General features: G+C 37.7%; 1 protein-coding gene across 29 annotated transcripts in view; it reads left to right on the top strand.

Moving 5' to 3' along the window:
- Positions 1-20,990, top strand: part of C2CD5 (C2 calcium dependent domain containing 5) — a 95,311-nt gene that overhangs the window by 55,085 nt on the left and 19,236 nt on the right. For 16 of the 29 annotated variants that reach the window (XM_042470445.1, XM_042470432.1, XM_042470433.1 and 13 more), the window contains 8 exons: positions 3,599-3,713; positions 5,475-5,663; positions 8,193-8,384; positions 9,277-9,463; positions 10,289-10,453; positions 11,400-11,540; positions 12,625-12,688; positions 19,792-19,853. In XM_042470445.1, the coding sequence (XP_042326379.1) occupies positions 3,599-3,713; positions 5,475-5,663; positions 8,193-8,384; positions 9,277-9,463; positions 10,289-10,453; positions 11,400-11,540; positions 12,625-12,688; positions 19,792-19,853 (1,115 nt within the window). The remainder of the gene's footprint in view (positions 1-3,598; positions 3,714-5,474; positions 5,664-8,192; positions 8,385-9,276; positions 9,464-10,288; positions 10,454-11,399; positions 11,541-12,624; positions 12,689-19,791; positions 19,854-20,990) is intronic. The other 13 variants (XM_042470438.1, XM_042470451.1, XM_042470452.1 and 10 more) reach the window with 2 other exon arrangements.

Below are 20,990 nucleotides of genomic sequence, written 5' to 3'. Positions count from 1 at the left end.
GCAGTAAGAGAAGGTCTCTTGTTTGGAAAGTGCTGCACAATGCTACATGTGCACTAAACAACACTAATTGGGAAAAGTTATGATGAATGCTAGAATTCTTCAGCATTATTTCGGATTTTATTTTTCAGCACTTCTGTTTTTATTGTCTTAATACCTGTATTTTAAAGTGCAACTTCCATTCCTTTGTTTGTTTTGTGTGTCTCCCCCCTCCCCTTTCTGCCATTTTCTTTCTCATTACATCCTTCTCCATCCTCTGTAGGTTGCTTTTCTGAATGTTTATTCTCAGTTGTTGATTTAGAAAGTTAGGCAGAAGTTTCAGCAGCGCCATACTTGAGGAATGTAGTGAGAAAATTCCCAGCACTAGGAGTGGAGGATTCTGATTTTTAATGTTCTTTTAGCATAAATCCTTTCATAACATAGGATTTTGCTGTGAGGATAGCTGTAGTCAATCTATTTTTTAAAAACCTTGGCTGTGATGCTCTATCATAGTCTACACTTCGTAACTTTATGTGTATTTTTCTGTGTAGCAGTTGTACTATAGAATACTCCTAGTGAATTGCGAAGATGCATATCAGGGTACCAGCAAGAGTGTTTGATGTGTCTTGGGCTCTATAGATGGGCACATCAAAAGTCTCTAGCCATTGTCCAGGTGGGCTTTGGGAGTGCCCAGTGCACATTGGCCCCAGTGCCCATCTATCACTTTGCTGGCACTCCTACATAGTAGTGTCACAGCAGCCCTTTGCTGAATACCGATGTTGCAAAACTGCTCAATTCTGTTTCCTGCAGACATAAGACCCATACTGAATTCCAGCCATCATTCCCCCTTTCCATTCACCCCTGTGAGTCATTTATAAAAGTACTTCTCAGCTCCTATGGTACAATCGTTTGTTTAAAAAGCATTCTTAGAGGGGAAAAAGACCACTTTAGTTACAACCTTGTCCAACATTTTTGCAAACCCAGATTCTTTCTTTCCTCAGTACACTTTTAAGTAATCTTTAAGGACTTACAAAATCTCAGTGAGGTTCCTATACTGCTTCATTAGAACATTTTGAAAATTCTCATAGGTTTAAAAAATGTCTTACTGAGTGGTGCTGCCATGGGTGGGCAGGGGAAGGGAGTCAAAAGCTGCAATGAACTTGTCACTCAACCTTCCAGGTTATCTTATTTCTTGACATAATCAGATTTGAAGCCACATTGAAAGGTGTATGGTGTCCTTTTCCCCCCTTAGACTTCACTTGTACCTAGAGATGCAATTCAATAAACTATTCACTTTCTATTGCACATGTCTAACTGCAGCCCTAGATGCCTACAAATGCTTTCTAGTTTAACTGACAAAGATGCCAAATGCTAAAGCATATGTATCCTTCTAAGACATATTTTGCCCTAGAAAAGTCCCCCTGCTTCATCAACTGGCTGTTGAAAGCAGTGCAGACCTACTCAAGCTAGGAGAAAGATTCTGTTGTCCAGATGCAGCAAAGCACTGGAATCTATTGTTCTCTAGATAGTTGCAGCAGATATTATTAATAGTTGGAGATGATGGCAACTGTGATCCAACCACACCTGTCTGAAAATAGTAAAAGATATCTTTTGAAGAAGTGGTTGCAACTTACTAATATGTTTGCTTGCCTTTGGCCTGCTTTACCAGAAGTGATAATAGAAACGAATAGGGTACGTGTTGCAAATGGTATTCCTGTTAAAAAAGAAGCTACACAGATTCAGATTATCTTTATTTTAGTACATCATTAAATCAGTATTTTTGCTTAGTCAGCACACTGTCAACAGATGTGAGTAATGTAACATAACATTACAGAGTTTGAGGTAGAGATTACATAGGTAAATTTTTAAACAGTTGCTTGAATAGTTCCTGTAAAACTTCCATCCTTGTTGGGCCTGCACTTCAGCTCTTTTATTCAGATCTGGATGTCTTTAGGCTGTTAGAAGACAATCCCATCGGATTATGGGCTAATGACAGTTATAATCTATATTCTCTAATTCTTACAGAGCAAAGGTTCTTTGAAGATCTGTATTTAAAATGTAAAGATCTGCTGGATTGACAGCTTTTACTCTAAGGATGCTAGATTCTCATCTCTGTCCCATTTAATGATCAGTTGAGTGGCTGTATGCTTTAAAAATGCCAGTGGTAGTTACCATAAACTTGAATGTGTGGTTATAATTGTGTACTTGGTGGAATTCATAAATGCATTTTGCTGCTTTTTATGGCAACTTCTTTTGAAATTTTTCTGCAAAAAGAGAAACCTCAAAGCCCTCTCTTCTTTTGTAAACAAAATTTCACTCCAGTACATTACTTCCAGCTTGTGTTTTTGTTGCTGCTAAATATATTTATTTCCTTTAGGTTATCAAGTTCTGTTTTTAAAAGCCTTTTTGTTGGTGAAAATTAAAATAGCTTTTGATTTTTAGATCCATAATTAAGTAGCTCTTCCAAGTAATGTCCTTCATTATTGCTACTGAGGCATATATAGGGCATTTTTATTGTAATAAATCAACATGACTAGTTCAAAACCCTTACTGGGGAATACATTGCATTTGCTTTCTAACACCACATTTATTTGGCAAGGTTTGTCTTCAGTGTGACTGCCCATAAACAAGTCATTTCATGGTTAGAACTTCAGTATTAACCATAATTTCTGTAAATGGAATGTTTTGCTTTGAGTTTTAGATTGCATTCATGAAGTACATGTTATTTATTGTTGTAAGAATTTTTTTAAAAAGGCAGTGCAGTCCTTCAGTGCCTGATTATAGAATTCAGTAGTTTAATCTTGAGTTAAAGAGGATAAGAAATAAGAATTGTATAGTGGGAATATCTGCAAATGTGCTGGTTTTGTATGTAGATTACAAAAACAAGGACTGGTTTAGGCTTGTGCGAGGACCTTCTGCTTGCCTAGTAATTTTATTTTTACATTTTTCACTCTTTGTCTACCATACCATGTTGCACTGTGCTTTTGAAACCCTAAGTTTCAAAGAAATTTTATCATGAAACTATGGAAGCTGATGTGATGGAAATCTTAAGATTCATTAAGGGAGCTCATGTAACCTGTTCTATGTTGCTTTGTATCTGGGCCATGCATTTTTTGAAAAGGGTGTTCAGTGAGTGAGTGAGATAGAATATATATTGTGCGTCCTCTTTAAAATTGAGATTTGACATTTGAGGGCTAAAAGGGTACTTGCAGTGGGATAGGAGGTAGAATCTGATTGCATATGCTACAGCTCTGTTCAGAAGTCAAGGATGCCATATGCATATATAATTTTATATAATTTTAGCTCAGAAAAGGTTGAGGATGTTTAGTGTAATAACTGCATTGCCTTCCTTTGGGCAAAGCTTGTAATTATAGAAAGGAAACATATTTCTGAAATACTGTATTCCCTGGGGGGGGGGGGAACAGATTTATTTCACAAAGTTAGCCTCACAAAGGAAAAGCAAGGCTACTTTAATTGGCACAATGATAAATTGGTGGGACTGCCCCCCCACCCTCACCCTACACACAAGTTTTTCAGGGTTTTATACCAAGTTATATACATACACACATAAAATCAGTTCTTAAATGCAGAATAGTGAGCTCATTTATGCTTTGTCTTTCAGATGACCCAGAGACAAGAGACGCTTGGTGGGCAGAAATCCGTCAAGAAATAAAATCTCATGCAAAGGCATTGGGTTGTCATGCAGTAGTGGGCTACAGCGAATCTACTAGTATTTGGTAAATCACTTGTACTTGATTTCCCTAATGTTTTAGAATTGACTGCTGAGTCATGCAAGTAGCAGAGAAAGGGTGGAAAGAAAAGAAGCCAGCGGAATTATTGCAGCAAGTTATTCTTAGGCAGTGCTGGAATGGGGACAGAGAAGGCTTAGGATGATAGGGATACATTACATCTGTTTTGCTGCAAGGACTAGGCAGAGCAACAGACAAGATATCAGAGGCTCTGTAGGAAGTATCTGTTCTGCTGAGACGTGCTAGGCATCCTTCCTTGGGCTCAGCCTCTGGAAAGATTTTCTGTGTTTTCATACCCTTAAATCAGTGTTTGTTCAAAGCCCCCCTCTATCTGTTGGGAAGTAGATACCTGGTAGATACCTGAAAGCAGAAAGAGGCATATTTGGATAATTCTGCAAAATATGTTCCAGTCATAGTTCCATGACTCCTTGTGAATCTTTCAAAGTGATGTCTAAAAATCAAGATGTAGAATAAATAGATAGAGAAAAGTTGTATATAGAGCTCTGTCTTATGTAATCAACATGGCTACAGCAACAGGGAACAGGAAAGCAAAAAAATAATAATTTGTAGACACACGGAATTCTGTGGTCCTAATTGGAAAAAAATGTTTTGCTAGTGTTTGCCTCTCTTTATTTGTTTTGTTTACAAAAAGGGAAGACCACTCTCATTCAGTGGTGTAGCAGGGAAGTATGGACTCTCTAAAGATTAGGAACAAATAAATTAAAAGCTTAGGTATATAGATGGTTTGGTCATGATGGGGATGTGTTTGTTATTGGCAGCTATGGATGCCAGATGTACTGTCTAGTAAATGCTTATGCTATATAAAGCCACAATCTTGAAGTTCCCTGTAAAAGTTGAGTAACCTCAGGAGATGATTTGGAAAAATCTGTCAGAGTTCCTGCTTTGAAAAAAACAACCCTTCTGTGTTTGTATAAAAGGTTATCAACCTCAGTCTAAACCTATGTTGCTATTGTTACCCTTCTGGAAATCTCTTTAAGCCAGAGCTGGGCAAATTTCATGGAGATGGGGGCCAGATTTTTTTTCTTTTCTTTTCTTTTCTTTTCTTCTTTTTTTTTTTTGGACCCCAACATCAATTTCAGGACACATTGTGTCCAGAAATGGCTATTTTTTAAACCAGTATCCACTTTCTGTTTGGTGTAAGGTATAGGCTTGAAAGACCTGAACCTCCTCCCATACAAAAAAAAAAATACCATTGCTGAAAGTCTCTGTGGGAGAGGAGCCAATTTTCAACATTTTAACCTCAAACATTTTAATACTGGCAAGACATGAGAGGTCCAAGAGGACAGACACTTTGCTCAATCCAGTTCTAATCCTTAAGGCCATGCATACAGTGCATTTTCAAACAGTATGCTGCAGCCATCATTTGGAACTTGATCTATGTAGTTACCATACTTGGTTAAATCAAAGTTCTGAATTAGAGTTGTCATGTGTCTCTGTTTGCTCTATGTTTGAGTTTGATTTATTCTTACAATGGTCTCTAAATTGCCCAGCAGCAAAAGTTTGCTCACTCACCTTGTTTGGGATGCTTATGATAGTTCTGGCATATACTTGCAGGAATTTGCATGCCATAATAATATCCATTTGTGATGGGATAGTGAAGTTTCAACACATCTCCCAAAGGGTTCATGCTCAGCTGATTTCATGTTGTGGTTATCTTGCTCTTGTTTTCACTTTTACTGAATATAATACCACTAAAATGAGACCTTATCTTCTTTTCTTTTTCTATAGTGAAGAGGTCTGTATTTTGTCAGCATCCGGCACAGCAGCTGTACTGAACCCTAGGTTTCTGCAAGATGGCACCATGGAAGTCTGTTTGGAACAAAGGTTGTCATGGCAGCCTGGATACTTTTCCATAGGGTCAGAGAAGGGAGAGGTTGATTTTTTCCCTCAAAACCAGGATAGTTCTTCTCTATTAGGGTAGGTTACCAGTGTTACAGTACAGGATGCGGGGCCAACCACTTTACTGATCTTTAACTAACAACAACAGACATTCTGGAGCTCTGCATCAAGTCACTAGTGTTACTGTTTTTACCTTTCTAACAACCTAAATAAGGTAACACTTGTGACTACTAACCACATAATAAAAATATTCCCCCTCCTTGCTCTTTGCTGCCTTTTGTGTGCTGCTCCTCATAACACTCTGAATATAATTGACCTCACCACTGTATTAAAGCCTGAACTTTATGATAAACTGTAGTATATTGCAATATAACTCTCTTAAATAATATAATATACTGTATAATCTTCCAAAGACTAACATTCAGAAAATTTGAGGGGCCAGTAAGCCTGAGAAAATCATTACTAGTTTGATGTTAGGTATAAATTATTCTCCATGCATGTTCCCAACATTGTGGTGTTCTCTGCTCCATCCACTTGGAGGCAGGGTGTTGAGGGGTGGTGGTGCTGGTTCAGGATTGGACTGGGAAGCATTTTTTTATTCCTCTCAGAAGCCAATATTTTTATCTGCCTTCATAGTGAACAGATGTACATCTAAAAATTATCTTAATAGATACCTGTCATTGTATCAGTGTGTATCAGCCTCTTTTTTCCTAGTTTTAAAATAACTCTCTTGCCTTATAAACGTTAGTGGTCTCAATTTAATTTAATTAATATACACCTGTGCCTGGTTCATGATTAAGAGACTGACAGCATAATGTCTGCAACAGTTCTGTTAACTTGCCCAGTCTCCCCACTCCCAGTGCTTTCTGTTACATTCCTGGTGGTATGAAAGAATAACAGATTACTATGATGCTAAATACTTAGGTTTTGGCCATAATATGTTTATATGCATTTCTTTTCAGTTGGCTCTATTTCAGAAAGAAAAGATGATGGATTTTACCCTAAAGCAGTTTATGCAATCCATCAGTTACATTAGAAAGAATGGTTTTCTGTCAGTCACCTGTATCCGCTGTTGTCACTTCATTAAGTAAAGATCCTGATCCTGCAGAGGCTTCTGTCAGTGAAATAGGGAGGAAAATTATGTTGATTCACTTTTCTTCTTCATACCACTCTTTGCTCCCCCTCAAATCTGTTTCAGATAACTGGGAGACCTTCCTGAGCATCATATGAGATGGACTTCAGGGAAGTAGTCAAAATCACCTCTTCCCCATTTGGCTGATGGGTGCTTGTGCTGCATCAAAGAGCTTTCCATCAGCAGAAAGACACCATTTGATATAATGGTCTTTTGTATAAAACTGTAGGTCTAAACAGTCTTAACAAAAATGACATGAGACTAGTTTTGGTGATTTAAGTTGATGTGGAGAATCTGTATCAGGATTCTAAACGTTAATGCTTAAAGCCTCAAATTGTTCTACATGAAAAGTGCTTCACCCAGATATCCACTCTCAAGGATTCATCTTCTGACTGAATGTTATATAATTACAAGATAAAGCAATCATACTATGTGACAGCTTAAGATATAGGACAGGTAAATATGTGTGTGATATATACACATATGTAAAGTTCACCATAAAAATCTGCTGTGGCCCTGTGATAATTTCTATTAAATGAAATTGTATCCTGCCCTTCTGTGGAATGTCTAGACTGAAAATGCTGAGCTATTTACCCAACAGCTTTCTAGGTACAGGTTGTGTACCAACGGCAAAAGAAGGGACTATAAATTCTTAATGTTCCCCTTTCTCCAATGGATGAAAAGCATCAAACAGCATGATCAGTTTTAGTTTTCTTTGGGAAGGAAAGCACTAGAGATTTCCTGTATCTCTGTTTTATTTATAGTATTTAAGCAGATTCCTGCAGTAGTCAGTACAATTGCCTATCCTGCCATTGATTTTCAAATAGCAAATGCACCCCAAGGTGCTTCATCTTCAGCCATCACACTCCACTCATGCATTTTCCACTGAAATTCAAACTCCAAATTTCATCAAGGAGAAACCCCCATTTCTGGGAATTATTTTCCCAAAGCAAAAATAGAACAGTCATCCTTTTGTTAAGTCACTGATGAATTTTGCAGTTCATTACATAAGTCTGTTCCAGTTACCACTCTGAATCGTAAAACACTTGATTACACAGTTCTCCAAATTCTTATCCAGAGAGTTATTCCATAAACTCCTTGATAGAATTAACCTTTTTTCTTGTTTTATATCTGTACCAACCTTGTAAATAAGCCCACAAACAGTTACAGAAATGTGTATTAGTCTTCCTGACCACATGTACTTATCCTAATTATTTTATAATTTTGAAACAAAAAGAATTAGCTTTTCTCTGCCTGTTCTGCTGGAGGCAATTTTGATTTCACCCAGATTATAATGGTAGTTTGCAAGCTTTGGTTGCAAACAGCTGAAAACAGAATTCTGACCACCTCAGGATTTAAGTAGACTAAAAATCTTAGATGCACATGCACATTAATGTGGATATTTTGTAAATTGTATACTGCATAAAAATTGTGCCTGAAAAGTAATATTATACTTCCCACATTTTCTCTTTTAGGTTAGAGGAAACATCACCTCCGGGCTGTGGCTTTTGCCACATACCATATGATGAGCTCAACATGCCATTCCCTGCTCATCTTACTTATTGTTGCAACTGTCGGAAACAAAAAGTCCCTGATGTTATTTTTACAACAATAGATCTGCCTGTGGATGCCATAGTGATTGGGAAAGGATGTCTCATTCAAGCCAGGTATCTCCCTGTTAGATTTGCTTTTCTCCTTTGAACCTGACTGCAATTCCTGCCTTGCCAAGAGGCTGAGGTTTTTCTTTCCTTCCTTTCTCTGGCCTATCTTTTCAAAAATTAACAGAGAAAAAGGCTACTGAGACTACCTGGATACAGTTCTGATAAAATTGATATGTGATTGCCTTCTGACGAAAAGAAAATGCTAGTGGATGAAGATTTAAATCAGGCAACTGCTCCTATGACCATAAATCAGCAGGTTACAGAGAAAACCACAGACAAAATTAGTACCAATCAATTGACCATTGAGAGGCATGGCTCTAATCTGGTGTCTGAGACAGTGCTGAGAAAAATATTTTTAATTTCCAGCAGAAGTGATTCAGAAGTAAATCGGCTTTGAAGAAGGGAATGCAAAGATGGGAGACACATTTTAGGGAGGACACTTCCAAGCAGTTTGTTCATTTATAGGTCTTATGTCCTGCATACTCTGGCATTTTCTGGGGAAGCGGTGGCATGGAACTCAGTGGTACCTTATCACTAGACAAGCTTAGACTTGGGCTTAACAAGGAAAATGCCATTTTACTGGTTCAGGCTGACACATTGTATTCATTAATGTTTATGTATTTAAAATGCCAGCAAGGTAAAAATATTACTGAGCATTTATTTGGATCATCTTTTTAAAAAATCAACAAAGCTACATTGCAAGTGGTTTTTAAAATGTATTTGATAGACCTGCATTATACCATTTACTTGATGCTGCAAAAAGGCCGGAAAGGATACAGGTGCTTCCTACCTCCCAGACAGCACTTATTTCCCTTCTGCTCTCTGAGGTCAGAATTTTTGTATGAAATGCTTTATTTAAAACTATCACTGCTTTGTATTTGACCGGTCACTCCAATAGGCTGTGTCGGCTGAAGAAGAAGGCTCAAGCTGAAGCAAATGCAACCTCCATCAGTAATCTGCTGCCGTTTATGGAATATGAAGTACACACCCAACTCATGAATAAGCTAAAACTAAAGGGGATGAATGCACTTTTTGGGCTGAGGATCCAGATCACAGTGGGAGAAACAATGTTGATGGGGTTGGCAGTAAGTGTTTTGTTTTGGTTTACATCTGATAGTAAATTAGTTTTATGTGGACTCATTTCCAGACTTGTTCCATTGGCATAAATGTGGCCACAAATATTTCATGATTATTTTTTGAATTATTATTTAAATATTTACATCCCACAATTTATTGTCTCTCATTCCTCAGGGAGGCATACTAACAAAAAGCAACTTAAAACAATTTGAAGTAGTCTAAAGTAGTTAAATCAAATTTAAACAATTTAAATCATTTAAAGCCATTTTCTTTTCTTTGTGGTCTCTTTAATTCATGCACCTATGGGTTTGTTCTGCACCTATGTAGAGGCTATGAAATCTTTCAGAGATCAGCATGAGAGAGCCATTCTCCCAGTGCAGACAAAGTTTTCATCCTGGCTCTCCTCCCCTATTGTTTTATACTTCTCAGCAGTAGAGTTTTTTACTTAAACAAACTGAAAGGTGGCAATGAGTATATGAACACCTTGTCTTAAATGTCTGAATCGTAAAACTCCTCTGAAGAAACCTGACAAGAAAAACCTATGATAGGGTTGCCTTAGGGTTGCCATATATCAAAGATGACTTGGAGGCACACAACAACAATAACAACAGCAATAACAACTGAAATAAAATATTCCATAATCAATTTTTTTTTTTAGAAAATTCTGAAACAGAGAGACTTCAGAAAAAGAGGCAGGGAGGATTTTGCCCCGGGTCTTAACATATCTGCTTTTAAGTAACCTTTTTACCTTATATAGGAGACAGGTAGAGAAAATACAGTACATGTTGTCCAGAAATGTGTGCTAAATTTCATTTTCTCATTATTCTGTAAAGTCTGCCACAGGTGTGTATTTGACTGCTTTACCAGCTCCTGGTGGTATTCAGATCGCTGGAAAGACACCAAATGATGCCACATATGAACAACATATCTCTCACATGCAGAAGAAAATAAATGATACAATAACAAAAAACAAGGAACTTTATGAGATTAATCCTCCTGTAAGTACAGTTATACAACTGTTTGAACAATTCTGGGTCAAATGCAGCTTCTGTGGGCTAATGGGTAAGAGACAGTTTAGATGAGCAAAAGAACGTACTTCAATAGAGCCTAAATATATAAAGTTGGAAATAAGTAGGCAGGGACCAGGGTAAGGAAACACCTATGTAACTGACATAAGTTCTAGGATTGCCAGGACAATTGATCATTTTCTGCACCAGCCTGTATCTCTCATCCTGCCAAGCCACAAGCCTGGATTGAAGTCTTCTGGAGTAAGGCCAGAGAATCCATTTGCACAGTCTAAGTTTGATAGGTTTGCCAACAGACAGAATAAACAGTAAAATAATTATTCAAGCATGTTAAATGTAGTGGTTGGGGTAGAGTTGGAGGATCAGGGTTTTCTGCTCATCAGTTAGAAACACACAGATGAACAGTTTTATGTCCAACTGTTTAAACCTGTAAAATTTCTAGTGTTCCTTCCTCCTCTCTTTTATTCCTTTTACAGGGAAAGTACAAGCAGCTAGGTTTCACAGTTTCTGGGAGTTGTTTAAGTGGCATTAATTAGACTTTTAGTTGCATGTTCAAATCTGGAACAGTTGGAAAGTCAAACCCTTCATACTGCCATAGCTCTTGAGCTCCAAGAGCTCCATGGCATTCAGGTTACTGCCCTGGTGTCAGTTTAGATTATGAAAATCCACACACTCGTTTACTCTCTCTACAAGGAAAGGAGGAATAAACACAAGAACTACAGGTTGAAGAAGTACTTGGAGTAGAATGATTCTAACAGGTATTCAGCCAATTGTTAAATACAGGGACAGACAGAAGAGTCTGTACTCTTTCTGTTGATGAAAGGTTTTGGCAGTAGCAAGACATTTAAAGAATATATGTGAGATTTAATACATGTGAATTGAGATGCTAACTTTATTTTTGTATCATTTTTCTGGGTAGGAGGTATCTGAAGAAATCATAGGTTCTCCCATTCCAGAACCAAGGCCCCGCACTAAGCTGCTAAGATCTCAGTCTGAAAGTTCTGATGAAACTGCAGAATTGGATCTCTCACATGGAAAGAAGGATGCTTTTGTTTTGGAGGTACATTCTGTTTCTGTGCAGTTCATATTTCTGTATGCCTTTTGAAGAGTTAAATTAAATGGGGTAAGGAGTAGGTAACTGTTCAGACACTGGACTGTGACTCCCACCAGCCTTTACCAACATAGCCATAGTGAAAGAGGATGCGGATTATAGTTGAGTAACATCTGTCAGGTCATATCTTCCTTTTCACTGTTATGAAGGGAAGAGAAATATACAGGTATGTCAGATACAAATGATAGAACAGTGGGTTTTGCTCTAATAAAATGTATATTATTATAATATTTATTTATATCCCACCTTTCTCCCAGTATAGGGACTCACAGCAACTAACAAAATCTAAAACTGTACAAGTTAAAAACAGTATAAAGCATTAAAATGTAGATTCAAAGTATACATTTTTTAAAAAGAGTTTAAAACATTACACATTAAAATTTAAATCGTAGAATCATAGAGTTGGAAGAGACCGCAAGGGCCATCCAGTCCAACCCCCTGCCATGCAGGAAATTTCAATCAAAGCATCCCTGAGAGATGGGCATCCAGAAGACCTCCAAGGAAGGAGACTCCACCACTCTCTGGGAAAGTTTGTTCTACTGTCAAACAGCCCTTACTGTCAGGAAGTTCTTCCTAAAATATAATCCAAACTCTATACAACACTCTATACAAACTTTACAGAGCATTTAAAGTCCAACCATTGTCAGTGTGTGAAAGCCTGGTGGCATAAGAATGTTACGTGGCTTTATGAAAGATTGCTCGCTTTATGCTCTCCCAATTGTCTATGATAGAAACGTATTGATATTACAAATATGCTTTATTATAATTGGGAGCTACTTGTACCACTAGGGAAAAGCGGTATATAAATAAAGTCTTATTATTATTATATTATTGTATTAAAACTGTAGTAGATTTTTTTCCAGGGGTGAATTTAGCTGTGGTGATAATTTGAGCTCAGTTGAAGGAATCAACTACACTTCAAAAGTTCTTCAAAAGTCCTTTGTTTTCAGTTAATATAATTGCCACACAACATTTGCCGCAGAGGAAGAATTTTTCTGTTGCAAATATTTTCCGTTATTATTTTTTTTTTCAGATTGATGATACAGATGCAATGGAGGATGTTCATTCATTATTGACCGATGTCCCACCACCTTCAGGTATTGTAAAATGCTGTGTGTGTATTTTAAAAATTTCTAACTATATAAAATATTCAGTGAATATAATTTGATATTTCTTTTTATGATGCAAAATAATCATGTACATTTACTTTTACCCAGTATCATAATTTCGGGTATAGTCCTTACAGGTCCAGTACATGTTCCAGAAATATCCAGTTTGAGATCGCTTTAACTGTCCTGGTTCAATGCTAAAGAATTCTGGGAACTGTAGTTTTGTGAGACATTTAGCTGTCTCTGTCAGAGAGCTTTGGTGCCACAGGATTCTTCTTTTGATTAATGTATTTCGAATTATATGTATTTTATGACGTTTTTACTTGTAATCCCGCTTTGATCCGAAGGGAGAAGCGAGAAATATTATTATTATTATTATTATTATTATTATTATTATTATTATTATTATTATTATTATTATTCACCAGCACTGAGTTACGTTAGTTAAAGTGGTCTCAAACTGCTTTAGACCACAATTGTATTTGAAAGGACTACATTAACATTTCTATTTGTAGTGGGATTCATAGCTTTATCACAGTCCCACCAAGCACACTAAGAGGCTTGCTCTTGGTTCCACTGCTGTCGCAGCACTGTTCAGTGAGGCCACAGGAGAGGGCCTTCTTGGTGGCTTCTTCCATGGTGTGCAACTCTCTCCCACATTAGGCTGAACTCGCTATTACTCCTCTTGTCTTCCAACAGGAGGCAAAGAGGTTTTTATTTAGACAGGCTTTTCCTCTTTAACTTTTTTGTTTTTGAAAAATACTTTTTAATGAGGGCTGGTGTGATTCCTCCCCCCCCCCCTCCGTTTGTTATGAATTAAATGAATTTAAACTTTTCAGTCTTGTTTTTAATATGATAGTTTATTTGATAGTTTTTTTAATGAGTCTGATTTGATTTTTAACTGTATTCTGTTTTAATCTGTGTTATAAGACACCGTGGTCCTGCACTATGAAAAAGGTGGGATAGTAATACCTTACTAAATCATAAATATTGGACACAAGCCAGTCAGATCTACTGTTGGCCTTCTGTATCCATGGATTCTGCATCCATAGATTTAGTCAACTGGTTTGACAATATTCACAATTCCTCCCCCCCCCCCAAAAAAAACCCCCGATTTTGTTGTTTTATAGAAGGGATACCATCTTAGTACACTGTTGTATTTAATAGAACTTGTATGCCCATGGATTTTGGTATCCATGAGGGGTCCTGGAACCAAACCCCAGCAGATACTAAGGGCCCAGTGTAAGTGCTTCTGTGTGTTGGACTGACATTTGGATAAAGCAAAATGCACTGTGCTTCTATAGTGGCTCTGTATCTAAACCAATTCTATCTTCTGAATTAGGAATACATCCACGTTTAATAATGTCCTTTTTCAGCGTTCATATTACTCTCTTTATAAGAATTCCATTATGTACACTAGAATTGCTATCCTGCTGCTGATGAAGAGTTTGAGGTTCAGAGATAATGGCACGATTCAAACGTGACATTGACTATGTTTTAGTGGTGCCTGGCATGGGGCACTGTAAAAATGCATACATCTCCATTGTTTCCCAACCAGACTTCAGCCATGAAAAATAAATAAATCTAAATTTATAACTTCTCTTTACAATGCTTACATAAAGAATTACTCTTCATTCTAGTCTCTGAAAAGTGCTTCTGGTTTGTTGCATCTCTGATACCTAATAACACTTTGGCATAAGAGAGAATGGTTGAGTAAAATGCTTCTCTCGATCTGCATGTATTTTCCTTTGTGCCATACCATGTTAACTATATTCCTGCCATCTGGGACCTTTCAAACTATAAGAAAGGATGGATCTCATGTGATGGATTTAGATTTAAATGAAAATTATGTGCAATAAATGCAAAACCTCATGTTCACATCTTGAGAAAAACGTGGAATTGCTTGAATAAGAAATCAAAGCAATAATTCTGCAAAACTTGGAAGAGGAGAAGAGAACATAATTTTGCTATTAGAGAGAGATTTCTAGATATTTCTGATTCGTGAGGCTACAAAGTGAAACTCTTTTTATAACCATGGGGCTTGCTTTGAAGAGCCATCTTTTGGATTCAGAACTGCTATTTTAATTGACTTCCATTTTAACTTCTGCCTTAATATTTCTTCTTTTGCCAGGGAATCTGTTCTCACTCCACTGGTTTTCAGCTTTAGTTTGGCTCCTTATTTTAACCCAAAATGCTAGTTGATGATTCAGATTAGTTCTTTGGTATGGATGTGACCTGTTTTGTTTTGTTTTGTTTTGTTTTTGACACTAACTCCACTGGAATGCATGTTCAGTGTTTACCTAATCGGGTTCTTTAGGTACCATCCGTTCCCAAATTGCAGAAGGCTATACTCTGAAATAATTAGTCCTATCTCTGTGGCACTTCTTCTCTGGGTCTGGTATCATATTGAGATTAAGGCTGAAAGACCAAATTTGCACCGTCCTTAAAAACATGGTCTTCTCTTATCAGATTATAGTATGAAACAAATGGTTTCAGGATTTCTCAGTGCTGCACTGCAATCTAACATTAAACATTATGCCTTTCAGAGTTGTGTGAACATTTACCTCAGAATGAAATTATTCATGATGGACACACACTGCTGTAGTTCATGCACTCATGTGATTCTATGATTCTATGTCCATAGTGTCAGTAATGAGTTAAAACAGCCAGGATTAACTCTTGTCTAATATACTTTGAGGCCTGACCCAGATTTTGTTAATGGGACGAATCTTCTCATTGTAAGGCTTTGCATGATTGGCCCCTAGGTTAGCTCTATTTTCTGTTCTGGTGCTTACAACTTCTGCAGCTTTATAAAATAAATACACATCTCAGGAGCCAAATCTTTTCATGCTGCCACCACAAATTAAACATCTTTTAGTCTGCCAAAGATAAAAGCCTTCATAATGTATGCCAGTGAGGGACTCTGATACTGGAGTATAGTTACAGTAAAGTTACTTGAGTATAGCTGACTAGACTGGGGTGCAGCCTCAACTATGCAGTTCCAGGTTCAAACCCCTTACAAAGCCCATACTAGTAACAAATAAAAGTGGCATTGTGGGGAACCACTGTATTCTACCATGAATGATGTTCTGAATAATTTTCAGACCATTATTATCTAAGTCATATGATACCTACTATGGTTAGGTATCATCCCCTCTCCTAGGCCTTGGTTAGCTCATCTAAATTGTATTCTTTTTTACTGGAGATAAGCAGGAAAGTTCTGCATGCAAAGAAGACAGTGAGCTTTACTGCCAAACTATATCCTGCATTAATTATGTATTCATTTTACAAGTGCTGATTCTTGTATAGCCAAAATGGTATCAGTCAAGCATGACTGAGTGCTGTTATCAAGCAGGAGGGAGCCCTAAGACTTACAGAAAAATTGAGGGAAAACCTCATGGAAATAGCCAAGGTGGCTTATTGAGGATTAAGGGAACATGGAGCTAGGTTATTGGTGTGGGTGACAGAATGGCACAGAGGGAGGGGGGAAATAGAATGCAGTATGCAGGAAGAGGGTATGACTGGCTTTCTGTCGAGAACCCTAAACAGGAATACTGTTGCTGTAGATCAGAGCCCTGGTGGCGCAGTGGTTAAATGCCTGTACTGCAGTCACTCACTCACAAACCATAAGGTTGTGAGTTCAATACCAGTGAAGGACTCAAGCTCGACTCAGGTTTGCATCCTTCTGAGGTGGCTAAAATGAGTACCCAGACTGTTGGGGGCAATTCGCTTACACTTTGTAAACCACTTAGGGAGTGCTTAAGTGGACTAATAAATAGTATAGAAATGTACTTGCTATTGCTATTTTTTTCCTTTAGTGCAGACATAGGCATCATGTATCCCTCCATTGCTGGACTGCATTCCTTACCGGCATCTATCCTAGCTATTGCTGCTGGAATTTGTAGTCCAACAACATTTGGAGGGCTGCATGATCCCTGTAAGGGGAAAGAAGATTCTTGACAGTGAATCTTTTCATTTCTTCCTACTTCTTAACTTAAGCAGGAGTGGAGTCAAGGAAATTCTAGGGAAATACTGTGTTAATTATATATAAATTAAATATAGATGAAGAGACAGAAACCATCCCTTGTTGTATTACATCTTATCTTATTTTTCATTTTCCATCTCCATTCTTGTATAGAAAAATGTCAGCATTTGGAGTCATTTAGTGGAACTGAATGGTGGAAGGTTCTAAATAGGTAATTACTTGCACATTTAATTTCTGGCATTCACTGTCATTAGATTAAAAGGGGGGTTGGATTAATTCATGGAGAACAATTCTCTCAATAATTCTCTCAATAGTCAGAGGTAGCATACCAGTTACTGGTATCAAGCACAAAGGACGACTGTTGCCTTCAAACCGTGTTTGTGGGCTGCCTGGAGGCATTTGGAAAGATTCTGGATTAGGCAGGATGTAGTCAGATTTCAAGGGGCTCGTCTTTTGGACTCTGCTCATTCCCTCCTACTTATGCTATAGGCAAAATGTGGCTCTCCAAAAGTTGTAGGACTTCAACTCTTTGCTGTACTAGCCAACATAGCCAGTAGGAAGGAGTGTTAGGAGTTGCAGTCCAGCAAAATCTGGAGGGCCACAGTTGGTCCACTTCTGTTCTAATCTCAATGTTCTTAGCTTCAAATACACTGAACACTGTACTTTGCACTGTCTTAGACACTGCAAAGGTATCCATTGCATATGCAGGTTTTTAGTGAACTCTAGTTTTAATAACAATCCACAGGTTAATAAACAACTATCCAGTTGAACTGTCCTTTAGGTCAGCAATGAGAGAAGAAAGATTTCTATTAGTTATATTAATAACTACAGGAGTCAGGAAAAGAGAGTATTTCAATCAGTTATGTTAACAGCAACAAGAAGTGGGGGAGGCATATCATTGTCAAATATACAATTGTTTTACTTGATTCAATTATTAAAATAAACTACGTATACTCCTTTAAATTTTTATTACTTTATGACATATTATAAAGTGCATTGCCTTAGATTATTAGTGTACACAAACGGTCCCTAACTTATGTTAGTTTATTATTAGTTCATATTAGGGCTGAAGCAGATGAGCAGGAAGGAGTGGCTAGAATCCACTCCTAGCCCGATCACCCTGGGTCTGTGTCAAACACATGCCACAACCCCAAGGGTGCCTCCTCTCATAGCCCCAAATAGGAACCGCTCCTTTTGGGGCTGGTTTTAGGCCACCTTGGGGCAGTTTCTGAGAGATCCAAGGGCATGCGTTGTGTAAAAGCCATGCCCCTGTAGTGACCAGAAGCCCCCCCCCCCCCCAATCTGCCTGTCTGTTTTGGGCCTTAGTTCATTTTGTTGCCTAACTGTATTTCTCCAGTTTAGGTCTTCTACCATCTGTCCTTTGTTTGTTTTTCAATTGTCTAGGATTTCTTATCAACCAGCCATATAATTCTTCTGTTATTTCCCTCTGTATCTCTTCTTCCAGTAACCAACTTCTTCCCTATGGGGGAAGAAGTTTCAGTGGTTTTCTCTTTCCTGATTTTCATAGTAGGTAGTATATTTGTGACTCCACCTGTCAGAAATATCCCTTGTGGTTGTTTATCATTGTGGAATCTATAGTGAGAAATGTAGCTCGGAAATCTTTATTAGAAGAATATTTTGATGACTTTCTCTCTTCAGTCATGAAAACTAGAATTCCTTTTTATAAAGGCAAAGAATAGGAAACCTTTCCTCCTCTGAAATTATGCTGACCAATCACCCAAAATAAACAACTGATTTTTACAAGCCTTTCTTTCTGATCCTCTGAATCTGAAAAGCCGGAGATCAGTAGATCATACCATACTTTACTTGTTTTCTTACACTGTTGTATAAAGTACATATTTTTAATTGTGAGGAGATGTAATCCCTGGAAACATTCTGTACATTTTAAAAAGAAAATTAACAAGTTTATGGAGAACATTTATTAATGTATTTTTAAATTTATTTATTTATTATATTTATATGTATCCTGCTCTTTTCCCAGGACTGGGACTTAGAGCAGCTTCACTGCATTAAAAACAGTACAATTAAAAACATAAAAAAATTAATAATAATTATAATAATAATAAGTACATTAAAAAGGAATTAAATTATTACAATATTAAAACAGATAGTTATTAAAAGAATAAAACATATTTTAAAAAGAAAAAAAAATATAAATAAGAGGAAGAAAAACTGTAACAAATCTTTAAAATGGTCCAGCATCCCAGCCTGTCCTTACAGCAATTCCTTAAACGCCTGTGTGAACAGGTAGGTCTTCACCTGCTGGCGGAAGGCCATCAAGGAGGGAGCCATTTGGATCTCCCTGGGCAAGGAGTTCCAGAGTCTAGTGGCAGCCACCGAGAAGGCCCTCCCTCGCGTCCCCACCAACCGTGTTTGTGATGGTGTTGGGACGGAGAGAAGGGCATCTCCAGAGGATCTCACAGTCCGGGCCAGTTCATACCAGGAGAAAAGGTCTGCCAAATAGTGTGGACCTGAGCCATGTAGGGCTTTATAGGTAATAAGCAGCACCTTGAATTGTGCCCGGATACAAACTAGTAGCCAAAGAAGCTGTTTCAACAGGGGCGTTGTATGATCTCTGTAATCTGCCCCTGTTAACAGCCTGGCAGCAGCTCTTTGAACCTGCTGAATTTTCCGAACCCTTTTCAAAGGCAGCCCCATGTAGAGCCCATTACAGTAGTCCAAAAGTGATGTAACCAACGCATGTACCACGTGGCCAGATCTTGTTTCTCAAGGAATGGGCGCAGCTGGCGTACAAGTTTTAAATGTGTGAAAGCACTCCTGGTCACAGCAGAGACCTGGGCCTCCAGGTTCAAAGCTGAATCCAGGAGTACCCCCAAACTGTGAACCTGTGTCTTCAGGGGGAGTGGGACCCTATCTAACACAGGCTGGATCCCTATTCCCCAATCTGCCTTCCAACTGACCTGGAGCACCTCTGTCTTGTCTGGTTTAAGTTTCAATATGTTTTTCATTTATTATGCTAATACATACTGTATATCTGACTGCATAAAACCTGAAAACTGAGAATAATGCAGAGCACTGTTTGGTGTTTTCTAACATTAACAAATTGGTCTGTATCTTTTGGTAGGTTTTTATAGCTGTAACACAGAAATTATGCCTGGTATAAATAACTGGACTTCAGATATACAGGTACAGTGGCTGTAATATATTTAAATTTTCAAATTAAGAAGCAAAACAAGGAGAAAGCAGAAATTCTTTTCTTCTTTTTTTATATTTACATGTACAGTGCTTAGGATCTTAGTGTTCTTTTTAGGCTTCATTGATTCAGTGTTTCATATTCATAAAAACAATTATCCATATAACTTTTCTGACACAGAGAAATTAGCCGTATCCTCAATTCCTATCAGATCTTTAAAGTGTTATGATCCAGTGGAGAAACAGGGAATTGAATCTATACTTGCCCCTTTACTCTTAGAAGGGTTTTTCCCCAAAAAATATTGGATGTGTTGCATGAGCAAAAGTATGAAGACTGCTAAAAACTTTTTTTTATATTTATAGTATGTGCACTGTTATATGCTTTCTTAATTGATTGGTGTTTACTAGATGCAAAGAAAATAGTAAAGCATAACATAATAGGTAGCGTTCAAAGATATAGCTATGCTAGTTTGTAGAATGTAGAGAGATCTTGTAGCACCCTAGAGACTAACTGACAGAAAGTAGTTGGCAGCATTAGCTTTTGCAGACTAAAGTATTTTTCCTCAGATGCCAAATTCTTTCTCTCAGTTCGTCTCTAGGGTGCTATAAGATTTCTCTACACAACATAAAAGGGTAGATTCCACTGGTCAAAAGCAACATAAAACAGGTAAAACATAAAAGGCTGGTTTAGGAGAGTCTTTGCCTGACATTATTGATATAACGGTGGAGGCACAGGCAGCCCATCCTCATGTGAATATTCCACAGCTGGATCTCTTTAGCTGAGCCTGTCTTTTCCCTAGTAGACAGTCTCCTCCCTGCAGATAGTAAGGGTGTTTGTAAGAGCACGGACAGGTTGATGTGAGAGCAAGTGTGGCTTGCCTATCTTGGTTCTAAGTTTTATGGAAATTCATATATAAATTGAAATTTGTTCAAACTTTGTTCAAAATATTGAGAGGCAGATGGAGTTGATTCAACATCAGTGGTGTACATCTCAACAACCAGCCCCAGTTCATATTCTAGCAGCTATCTTTTATAACTTCCTCCTCCCCATTATAATATGTACAGTGCTGTGTAAATTTACAGCGCTATATAAATAAAGCTTAATAATATGTAATGGTTGTTTTTGTCCAC

Source organism: Sceloporus undulatus, chromosome 5 (assembly GCF_019175285.1).
Source record: "Sceloporus undulatus isolate JIND9_A2432 ecotype Alabama chromosome 5, SceUnd_v1.1, whole genome shotgun sequence".
Taxonomy (NCBI): domain Eukaryota; kingdom Metazoa; phylum Chordata; class Lepidosauria; order Squamata; family Phrynosomatidae; genus Sceloporus; species Sceloporus undulatus.
This window is presented reverse-complemented; position numbering and strand designations above follow the sequence as displayed.